Source organism: Camellia sinensis, chromosome 13 (assembly GCF_055761805.1).
Source record: "Camellia sinensis isolate YWXY chromosome 13, ASM5576180v1, whole genome shotgun sequence".
Taxonomy (NCBI): Eukaryota; Viridiplantae; Streptophyta; class Magnoliopsida; order Ericales; family Theaceae; genus Camellia; species Camellia sinensis.
This window is the reverse complement of record NC_138973.1, coordinates 112,950,072-112,961,078: the sequence shown is the minus strand read 5'-3', so window position 1 is coordinate 112,961,078 and position 11,007 is coordinate 112,950,072. Positions and strand designations below refer to the sequence as shown.

Below are 11,007 nucleotides of genomic sequence, written 5' to 3'. Positions count from 1 at the left end.
TGTGTACTGTTGTTATTGATATGTTGTAACTGCATAATTTTGCAGTTTGGAATCTGTGAACAATTGTTTGTTGGTTTCTGATTTTGTAGTATGGAGCGGTGTTTCATGTTAATGTGCAAATACAGTAATTGTTGTGCTGCTATTAAGATTAGTGACGGATGTAGTTATGATGAAGTTGTTGAGAAAATATGTGCGAAGTTCAAGGAGTTGAGTGTTGGTAACTTTTGTTTGTTTTTCTCTGTTCCTGGATATTCTAATTGTATTGTTGAATGTGATGATGATTTGGGGAATATGCTGTCAATGGTAGGTGGTAGTGGTTGTCATGTTGTTGATGTTATTGTGGGGGATAAGAGAGTTGTGGAGGTTGATGATGGTAATTCTTGTAGGATTGATTCTGTAACTTGTGAGAGTTCTTTTGTGAATGATTGTGATGATGTTGGTGGTTTGTTGCGTAGTTTTTATCCAGAACCAAAGAGAGTTTTGTTGTCTGCTAGTTGGAAGGGGATTATACATAGTGTTGGTCAAGAATTTGAAGGCGGAGTGTCGGGGTTCCGCATTGCATTGGCTAAGTATGCGGTTCAGTGTGGTTTTGCAGTGAATTATTTAAAGAATGATGCAACAAGAGTAACCGCTGAATGTATGATGAAGTCGTCTACGGGTTGTAAATGGTTTGTGCATGGAAGGGTGTTGATGGATTCTGGTGTTTTTTTTATAATGAAGTTGGATAATGTGCATACTTGTGGGGTTGTTGCTCGTAGATCTTGTAGCAAAATGGTTGGTTCTAGACTTGTGTCTGATATTGTGCAAAATGATATTAGTGATAATCCGTTGACTCGTCCTATTGAAGTTAAAAAAAAGTTGAAGAAGCAATATGGTATAGATGTTTCTTATCGGGTTGCATGGTTAGGAGTTGATAAGGCAAGAGGTGGGTTGTTTGGTGATTTTGCAACTTCTTTTGACCAGCTTCGATGGTACCTTGAGACGGCTATGAGAACGAATCCGGGAAGTGTGTTTGAATTAGATGTGGATGAAAGTAGTGGGTGTTTTCGGAGGTTGTTTGTGGCATTTCATGGATGTTTGTATGGCTTTCAATTTTGTCGTCCGTTGTTGTTTGTTGATGGTACATTTTTGAAGGGGCGTTACAAGGGGCATTTGCTTGCAGCAACATCAAAGGATGGTAATCAAGGTATGTATTTATTTGCAGTTAGTATTGGTTTAGTTTGTCAGTGTGTTATTGTATTGTGAGTCTGCTAATTTTTGCAGTTTCATGTGGGTTTGTTTGCAGGTTTGTTTCCTTTGGCTTTTGCGATTGTTGACGCTGAAAATCAAGATAATTGGATGTGGTTCTTAAGTCAGTTGTTGAAGGCTGTTGGTTCAGGCCGGAGATTGACTTTTGTGTCGGACCGTCAACATGGATTGCTAGACGCTCTTTCAGTGGTTTTCCCCAATGCACATCATGCTTATTGCTTGAATCATTTGAAGAGAAATTTGATTGACAAATTGGTGGGACTTCGTACTAACTATAAGCTGTGTTTGATGAAAATATTAGTTAAATGTGCTTATGCGCCAACGGTTGCTTCTTTCCAACATTATATGGAGAAATTGAGGCGTATTGCTGGGAATGGTAGAGTTGATAGTATGTTGGATGGTTTGCAAAATGATAAGTGGGCCAATGCATTTTTTAGAGGGAAACGATATGGTGAGATGTCATCTAATGCTGCCGAGTCTTATAATAATTGGATTGGTGGGGCCCGTGAGTTGCCTATTACTTGTATGGTTGATATGATTAGGGTTCAAATCATGACTCAATTGTCGGATAGAAGAGCTGAATCTAGAAGATGGACTACGAAATTGTGTCCAGTTATGGAAAAGAAGTTGGTGGACTCTTTGGAGCTAGCTAAGTCTTGGGATGTGATTGTTGCTAGTGATACTGTGCTTGAGGTTCATTCTTCTATTTCTTTTTATGTTGATATTGGTAGACAAACTTGTTCTTGCCATGAATGGCAATTGAATGGTTTTCCTTGTTGTCATGCTGTGCATGCTTTGCGTAGTAGTGGTAGAGATGTGTATGGTTTCATTGATCCTTTTTTTCATGTAGATTGTTTTAGAGAGTCATACAAGGAATCTGTTTATCCAGTGCCTTCAAGTGAGAGATTTGACTTTGATGGTGCCAGTAGTTCGGTTATCAAACCTCCTATAAAGAAGAAGCAGCCCGGGCGGAACAAGAAGAAGAGGATACCTTCAAGGGGTGAGAATGTGAAGCAAATCAAGTGTGGGAGATGCTTGAAATATGGGAATCACAATAAGAAGACGTGCAAGGCTGCTATTTGAGGCCGCAATCTATTCTTTTGGATTTGTATTTGAATTTGAGGAATTATGATAATAAAAAATGTGATACTTGGTATTATGGAAGTAATGAATAAAGTTGGTTGAATTGTTTTTTGTTTGTTGATGTGTTTTTTACTTATTGAAGTTGTTTTCGAATAGTCTGGTTTTGTTTTTTATTTTTATGGAATGCAGAGAAGGTTGTTGAAAATTTCTTATTGAAACAGTATAATATGGAAAGGCAGTTCATATTTCATAGTGATAAAACTGTATAATTTTACAGTTTTAAGAATTATTTAGAAACAACCTGATGAAACCGCATAATTTTGCAGTTTTAAAAATTATTAGAAACAAGCTGATGAAACTGAAAAATTTTGCAGTTTGAAGAATTATTAGAATCAACCTTTACTGTATGAAAATATATGCAACCACAAACAGGTAGACAAACAATCAAAAGAAGAACCACAATAATAATAATAATAAGAAGAAGAGCAACAACAACATCAATCATTTTCACCATAACCATGATAACCAGAAAAAGATCATTCCCAAAAGTATATAAAGTACTTGTCACATGTTAAAAAAGAAAAATAAAAAAAAATAAAAAAAGGTTCAAAGATATGTTCCCTTGAATATTTGTATTGTTAAGAAGTTTGTTCATTGTTTCTATGGTTTGGTATGTTTTGTCAACATTTGGTAGTGCTCGAGTTTCCAAGATCGGTTCTCATCATTGAGGAATTGATTGATGATTTGTGCTCGAAATTTGACCCACTCAGTTGGACGAAGTTTTTTCTGCACAGGTTGCCAGTTGAGATATTGGTTGATAACATTGCAGACGGCAATTGCACAATCATTCCTGCAATGTTTGAGATGAAGTTAATTAGTTAGGTGAAACTGCAAAAATTAGCATATTGGAAGATTAGTTTATGGATTTTGTATCTTACGAGTGTGGGGTTTGTTGTGGGCATTCCTCAATTGATGCAATTTCTGTCTCGCACTCTTGAGATGAAAACATGTTTCCCTGTTTGCTGAGTAATGCTTTATTCCATCTCAGTTGATGTTGTTGCTACAAAATAGTTAGTGGGTGTTTTTGTTAGTTATAGTGATGAGTTGAGATGTTTGTAAAGGGATGGAACTAAGTATGAAATTTTATTTTAACTTACAATTTGCTTTGCAATTTCAAAGTGCTTGTTATGGCAATCTTTTGCTGGTCTCAACGAGTCATAGTGTCTCCATATTCCATCAGCATTGTCAAAGACCACAATTGTCCAATGGTTGTCGTGGTTGATTGGGAAATGGATATATCTGTTTTTCATTGCTTCTGGAAAATGGCTGTCCATCAGTTTTTCTCTCAGTGCTTGATCTTGGTTTTGTAGTGGAGTCTGTAAGTCATATATATGTTTGAAATATGTCATAAAACTATGTAGTAATACATGTTGATAAAGTAGAAAATTTTGCAGTTGTAAGGTATGTTAAGTTTTGCTTACATTGATGAGTGTTGAGAAAACGTAAGATCTTCCTGCGTATGGATTGCTTGCAAAGACTAGATCGTTTTTCTCAAATTCTTCAATGGTTGGTTGGAGTGCCAATTGCTTTTCTGAGAAGGCATCAATGACCTGAAACATGTTATATATGAGAATGTGTTAGGTTTGTGGAATAGGTTATTGAATATGTACAGAAACTGTAAAATTGTGCAGTTGGAGACCTACATTCCCATATAAGGGTTCCCTGTTGGTCAATCTGCATATATCTGAAAAGTATACGCAGTTTTCATCTTCGCTGCCAGACCAGACACAAGCAGTTGATTGTGTGTTGTTGATGAGTTGAATTTGGTCTTGGTCTTTTTTGGATAGGCTATGCCAAACCTTGTTTGTTTTGCGGCATGAAATGGTGAGTGGCTTGTTTGGGATTGATTCTTCCTGGAAATCATCATCACTTTCCAATACTTGAAGATTTGTCTTCTTTTGATTGGCATGCTCTTTTGGGTTTGTTTCAGCAGCAACTGGTTTCTCTTGGCCAATATGTTCTTGCATCTTTTCTTTCTGCTGTTGTTTTGCTTCATGAGCACCCTGTTTTTTGTTGTCATTCTTCTTCTGTTTTTCTTCATTGGTACCCTGTGTTGGTTTGGGTACATCAGCAGCAGTTTGTGTCTTGTTTGTTGTATCTTCTTTGGGTTTGGTCATTGGTTGGTATTCAAAATCTGGGTCATGTGCTTGTTTTCTTGATTTTTGTTTGATTCTCTTGACCATGGATCTTTGTTGGGGACTGCCAGTTTTTTTGGTGGACATTTCCTTCAATTGATCTTCTTTTTTATGCAATTCAGCCATGAATTTTTGTTCCATTTCTTGCATTTGTGCTCTCAGGGCTGATATGAGCTTGTCCTTGTCGTCCTCTTTGGTTGGTGTTTGTGGTTGGTCATGACCTATAAAAATGTTGGATTGTGTTTTGGTTAGTTTAATGAAATTTTGCAGTATGATTTAGTATTAGACAATAGTTTACCTTGTGCATGAAGTATGTCAGATTTCTCTTGCAGTTCTTCTTGTTGGTTTGTCAGTTCTTGTTCATTGACTTCTTCGTGTTGGTTTGTTTGTTGTTCTTCTTGTTCTTGTTGTTGGTCTTCTTCTTGATCAAGGTGTTCTTCTTCTTCTTCTTCTTCTTCTTCTTCTTCTTCTTCTTCAGTTTCAGTTTCTTCTTCTTCTTCTTCTTCAGTTTCTTTTTCATCAGTTTTTTCTTCATCAGTCACTTGATTTTTTTCATCATCACTCTTTTCTTCTTGTTCATCACTTTGTGGTTCTTGTTGTGGTTTTTGCTTTCTTTTCTTTTTTTTTTGTTGTGCTTCTTTTTCTGATTGTGATTCTGATTCTGAATGATGTTCTTCTTCGAGAAAATCATCCTCATCACTGTCTAGAAGTGTTCTTTTTTTTGTTGCTTTTGTTTTCTTTTTTTGCTTATTGTCCTTTTTGTGGTCTTGTTTCTTTGCTGAAGAGTCTGTTGATGTGCTTTGATTGATATGCAATAACTGTATTTCTTGTTCAGTTGGGGTTAAAGCACTTTGGTTAACCTGCATTGGAACAATGTGGTATATATCAGTAATACTGTAAATTTGGTCAGTTTCATAAGATGAGTTGTACTGTGAGTAATGTGGGTTAAGTGTCGAAATATGTTTTTTGAAACTGAAAAATGTTACAGTTTCATAACATGAGTGATGTTAAAGAAGTGTGTGCTTTGAAACTGAAAATTTTCACAGTTTCATAATGTGATTTGTACTACAATGAATATGAAAGGAGTGTTGAATAGATTTGTGCTAGGATAGTATAGAAGAGTTTGAATACCTTTTCAAAGTGAGCGAGGCTGATGTGTTTCCACTTGGAGTACATTTTGCCAAGGTTCCATTTCATAAACCTTGGGAAGCCTTCTTTGTTGGATGGTCGGAGGAGTTTACTGTGCTCACAGTACCAGTACTGTAAAAAAAAAAAAAAAAAAAAGTTGAAATATGTTAGATAGTTAGAAATAGGTGAATGTCTGATATTTTTGTGGGAAGTAGTTGAGTAATGTGTTTACCAAGAGTAACATGACGCATCCAGTGACATGCCTTGGGTTGTTGTTTGCATTTGCTATTGAATTCATCAGTGTGTCTTTTATTGCCTCAACCCAATTGTACTTCTTGATGTTGTTGAGGTTGTTAACATAGTTGAGGAAACTCCAACTGAGTGTATGGCCTGTTGTGGGCATGAGAAGTTTCAAGCACAAGTAAAGGGTGATTACCCTTGCAAGATCTTGACAATCATTGGTTGATTTTCCTTTTTTTGTTTGTTGAAACATTTTGGTCAAAGACTTGCCATCCAATCTCTTGATTGATTTGCATCTTCGTTTGTAAAATGGAAGCTCAAAATCCTTTGGTCTTGCATAGGATTTGGTGGTGATGCTGTCTTCTCCACAGTCGATACCAAAAATGAGCTTGACATCACTGGTTCTGAGTTTCATTTCCTTTTTGCCAAGTACAAATGATCTTTTTCTTTTGTTGTAGAGTGTTGTCATTTCTGCTACAATGGAATTGTAGCATCTGCACCAAGAGGCCTTCAGTTGTGTTGAGGAGAGAGCATTTATAAGGGGCCAAAAAGGGGTTTTTTGCAGCTCTGTCTGTTGGGCTTTTGTGAATTTGACCCCCTTCAACAGTTTGATTACCGTTCCGATGTTGGAACGATAATTAAATTGTTGGACTCTCTTTGCAGGGACTGCTGGTTTTTTTTCTTTTGATGCCTTGGTTGTTGTTTTGGGAGTTGATTGGCTTTCTTGGAGCTTTCTTTTTTTGGTTGGAGGAGCTTCTTGGTTTTTTGTTGGCTTTCTTTTGTTTGTTTTTGTTGTGGTTGGAGGTGTGGTTGGTGTTTGTTGGGTGGGTGGGGTCTGTGGTGTAGTTCTTGGGCTTTTTCTTGTAGGTGGTGTGGTTGTTTTGTGGGTTTTTTGGTGGGGTCTGTTGGATTTGGTTGTTTTTGGGTGTGGTGGTGGCATTTGAGTGGATACAGGAGAGGGACTTTCAAAAGGGGAGATGGTTAAATCCCTGATTGGATTTGTGGGCATACGGGTTTGTTTCTTCCAATATCTTCCAACAGCTATTTCTGAAAAAATGAAAGTGACAACAGGGTATGAGTAATATAGTGACAAAACTGTATAATTTTGAAGTTTTATATGCAGTTTAATATGAAGTTATATGTATTTTGTTCGTAAGAGTTACGAAACTGTATAATTTGACAGTTTGATTTGCACTTTATAATAAGTTAGCTATTTGTTTTGAGTAGTGGTTAAACTGTGTAATTTTGCAGTTTCATTTGCATTTTGAATAAATTTAGATATGTTGCTTGTATAGTGATGAAATGAAACACTATGATGTTGCAGTTTTTATAAGGAAACAGTATGAACAATAGGAACAGCCCATTGTATTTTGTAAAAAGCAACAATAACAACAAGAAGATTAAAAATTCAAAAATAAGAATAAGAGAAGCCAATATTGAACAACAAGAATAAGAATAAGGTGTTGAATGTGTAAAAACAGGGATTTATGTGCAAAAACAGTGTTTAGAATGTTGAAAAACAGGGGACTATATATATATTAAAAGAGGGTTTATACATTTGGAAGTATGTAAAATGTGTATATAAGAAATATTAAAGAATGATGTACAAATGTGAAAAATAATGAATAGGTGAAGAGAGATGTTACTTTTTTTCCCCATTTTTGTGAATCGGAAGTCAGGAACTATGAAATCTCTTCAGAGTGGTGATGGTTCTTCGTGTTGTTGAGAGTCGCCGATTGGAGAATATGAACGGCTTGGTGTTGTGTTGAAGTTGAACGGTTTGGTTTTGTGGTTAGGGTAGGGTTTCAGAGAGAATGGAGTCGAACGGAGGAGAGATGGAGGATTGAGAATGCGATTTCGAGCGGCGGAGATGTAACAGTGTACTGATCAGACTGAGATGATTGTGGGTGATGAAGATGAACGGTTACGTTTTCTGGTTAGAGTTAGGGTTTCAGAGGGGATGGAGTTGAACGGAAGAGAGATGGAGGACTGAGGAGTCGATTTCGAGCGGCGGAGACGTGACAGTGTAGTGATCGGACTGAGATGATGGGGACGTGGGAGATGGTTGCGCGCGTGTAAATTGGATGATATATTGTGGGTATTTTCGTCTTACTGTTAATTTGAGGACTTAATGGAGTATTAAATTTGTTTTGGGTCTAAATGGGGTATGATATGTTGGGCTTGGACCTTTGGGTCAGTCTCCCTATAATGAAATAGTATAGAAACCAGTCTGAATATTTTCATATATTGCATATATATACATGTATATACACATACAAAGTAAAAAAAAATAAAAAAAAAAAAGTTTCATAAAATCAAGGTCTATTAGTCATTTATACGCAGGTCGCATAACTATAAAAATATCAAATAACACAAAAACATTCTAGGATTTAGATAATCTCCATAAATAACTATAATGGGGGAGTCCTATTATATTATTCAATGGTTGTCAAAACAACAATGATAGAGGGCCCTAATTTTTGTGGCTCAAATGGCTTGAATTTGTCAAAACGACGTCGTTTTGAGTACAAAACAACATCAAAATTGCCAAAACGACGTCGTTTTGGTAAATTTGAGTCATTTGAGCCACAGAAATTAAGGCCCTCAAACATTTTCCGTTGTCAAAATATCACGTTAACGATTATAATATATATATTAATTTGAAATATGATATGTTCACATGATTAGATGATACAATGGGGATGATATGGATCCGTCATTCCATGCTTTATTTGTGTTGTTTTTTGGATCCTTCTATTCCTTTGTGTTTTTGCTAAGGGCTGCATAGGACTATGTTTTTGTTGTTTTCTAATTCTTTGCCGATAAAAAATAAAAATAAATAAAAATTATATTTTAGATGGAATATACTGGTGCTCAAAACCAGGTTTGGTACAAGAAATTATTTTCTATTAACATGTTGATGCACATGATTATAAATGGGAGGGAGGTTTTGTTGAAGAGTACAAAAAAGGTCGATAAAAAACACTTGGTATAGAAGATTTGTTGTTTTTTGATTGTCATAAGAACATACCTCCGTTTGATTTCTTAAAGTGTTTTTTTTTTTTAATGATCAGCCATTCAGAAAGATTAGAGTTTTTACTATATTACAAATATAAGTTTTCATTAAAAAATTATTTTATTTTCTATTTTAATAAATTTATTTTTGTGCAGGGAGCAAATATTCAATGCTATCCGTACTCCTCGTATCCAAGCTGTGCTTCCTTCCGACTGACCTGAGAACACAAAGATGGTGAGCTACCCGGCGGTATGATGCCGGAAAACCCTTTCGACAGTCAAGTTAGCACACTAAGAGAGAGAAAGAAAAAAGAGGAGACAAAGTGGTAGGTGAGCTCTAATCACCAGATGTTCCAAACTTGTGTATGAAGGCGCAACACCGTTTATATAGTTTTTACGCACGCCTCTGCATCCACTCCCCTCTGGACATGTGGACCTGCTCTCCTCTTATGTTCTCCCACATGTCAGCGTTAATACAACTAAACACCAAATAACGAAACCGCCAAATGGTATTGATGTGTACAAACAACGGAATCTCTTTCCTACAGTCCTGTCACGCCGCGTAGTACTTCCCACCGAGCTATGCTTAGTGCGGCGCCATGCCATCACCTTATGACTGTGTTACTTGTCCGGTCTCATCGGTACCTCTTGATTGTGGACTCAATCGAGCTCCACAGTCACGACTGAGCTCCTATTCGATCGCATCTGGTCTTCCGAGAACGAACTCCGTCCGACACGCATGACGCACATCTCCGAGCCGTACTAGTATCTCAAATTCACTTCACAGGACCGGGCTGATATCCCGCTCCAACACATGCCACGCGCCTGACCGTGCTCAAAACTCGCTCGATCGTGTGGGCTTGTTTCTTCCGAGCACGGACTTAACTGGACTACGTCTCTGGTCCTGCATGTTTCCGATATTTGACTGAGTAAAAACCCAGTCTCTAGCCCCAAGTGGCTCAGATCAATATCAAGTCATAAACCTCCCTCTCAGTTGCCCTTTAATTCTGGTTGCACTAGTGCGACAGGGATTATATTCTCTGGCACAACTCCTCTTGTCTAATTGTCATGTGCTCGGTTAAGCACCTTAATAGCCATGCTCCCAAACCAGTGCGCAGGCTTCAACCGTGCTATTCTTTATGCTCGGTCTTACTGCCTAGCCAGTTGGTGGTTTGGCTTTTTAGCTTGTCTTTTCAAGACTGGCATTGGTCTTATCATAGACACTTGTCATTCACTGATTGGCTCTGTAACGCCTATCCAGCTGCCCCACGCCGTCTCTCGAAATTCAAACTTTGGCGCCTAAACCCATTCTCACACATACATTGTAGGCCTCCTCACATCTCAACTCATACTATTCATCTTCTTCTCCATAGACGATCCAGAGCCACAGTTCATCTTCTTTCCCTAGTTCTTAGAATCTCATGCCCATATCGAAGCATTTCTCTGGTGGATTGGGCTCTGTCGTTGCCGTTGGGAAGCGTCTCTCTGCCTGGAACTTCGATTCACGCCCCAACCCGTAAGTTCTTCATATTCCCTCATTTTTTCTTAACTGTTCGTGAGCTTGTCGTGTTACTTTCCTTCGAAATGACATGGTAATATCACGAAACGAAAAGAAACTAGGGTAGGTTTAGACAAATTAGGGCTCTGTCCAATCATCTACGCTGGGAAACCCTCGCGCTCCCCATTTTCAGCCACTGTTCATTGCCTTCTGAGATGAACGAGGGCAAATCTGGGAAAGACCGGGCTAATAGTACTATGTTGATCTGAAAATGTAAGTAGACCGAGCAAATTCATTATTCATGGAACTAGGGTAGAAAACCGGGATACAGGACGTATGAGGTCATGTGACCGGGCTAATATCTAGCCCGCTTTTCAACCGAGTTGGATTCTGCCAAAGCCATCTGGACCGAGCTAAAATCAAGCTCCTTTGCGCGACCGCGATGCCACTTATACTTGATTTTTAACTGCAGACTCCTAGGGGGCCAGGCACACTAACACCAGGGCTCTCAAACACCAAGCAGCCATTGTGCATAGCTTAGTCAACCCAATTCTACCGAACAAAACAAGCCGGTCCTTTATGGCGTGCTGCTGTTTCCAT

General features: G+C 37.9%; 2 protein-coding genes across 2 annotated transcripts; one reads left to right on the top strand and one right to left on the bottom strand.

The window, feature by feature from the left end:
- The first annotated feature begins 618 nt into the window (after positions 1-618).
- On the top strand, positions 619-2,447 carry LOC145805966 (uncharacterized). The gene is made up of 2 exons (XM_082901483.1): positions 619-1,186; positions 1,286-2,447. Exons 1-2 carry the CDS (start codon positions 640-642, stop codon positions 2,329-2,331), a joined length of 1,593 nt encoding a protein of 530 aa, XP_082757609.1. The 5' UTR covers positions 619-639; the 3' UTR covers positions 2,332-2,447.
- Positions 2,448-2,812: 365 nt separating this feature from the next.
- On the bottom strand, positions 2,813-7,015 carry LOC145806388 (uncharacterized). The gene is made up of 8 exons (XM_082903211.1): positions 5,887-7,015; positions 5,658-5,786; positions 4,825-5,386; positions 4,035-4,747; positions 3,813-3,941; positions 3,489-3,707; positions 3,270-3,391; positions 2,813-3,181 (listed from the first exon to the last, which is right to left on the bottom strand). Exons 1-8 carry the CDS (start codon positions 6,901-6,903, stop codon positions 2,992-2,994), a joined length of 3,081 nt encoding a protein of 1,026 aa, XP_082759337.1. The 5' UTR covers positions 6,904-7,015; the 3' UTR covers positions 2,813-2,991.
- Positions 7,016-11,007: the final 3,992 nt, after the last annotated feature.

Excerpts from the sequence above, each read along its gene's own strand:
- LOC145805966 (XM_082901483.1), top strand. The coding sequence starts at position 640 with ATGATGAAGTCGTCTACGGGTTGTAAATGGTTTGTGCATGGAAGGGTG. Across the intron at positions 1,187-1,285 it reads ATCAAAGGATGGTAATCAAG|GTTTGTTTCCTTTGGCTTTT; the intron begins GTATGTATTTAT and ends GTTTGTTTGCAG.
- LOC145806388 (XM_082903211.1), bottom strand. The coding sequence starts at position 6,903 with ATGCCCACAAATCCAATCAGGGATTTAACCATCTCCCCTTTTGAAAGT. Across the intron at positions 3,942-4,034 it reads GGGAACCCTTATATGGGAAT|GTCATTGATGCCTTCTCAGA; the intron begins GTAGGTCTCCAA and ends AACATGTTTCAG. Across the intron at positions 3,392-3,488 it reads TTGAAATTGCAAAGCAAATT|CAACAACATCAACTGAGATG; the intron begins GTAAGTTAAAAT and ends ACTATTTTGTAG.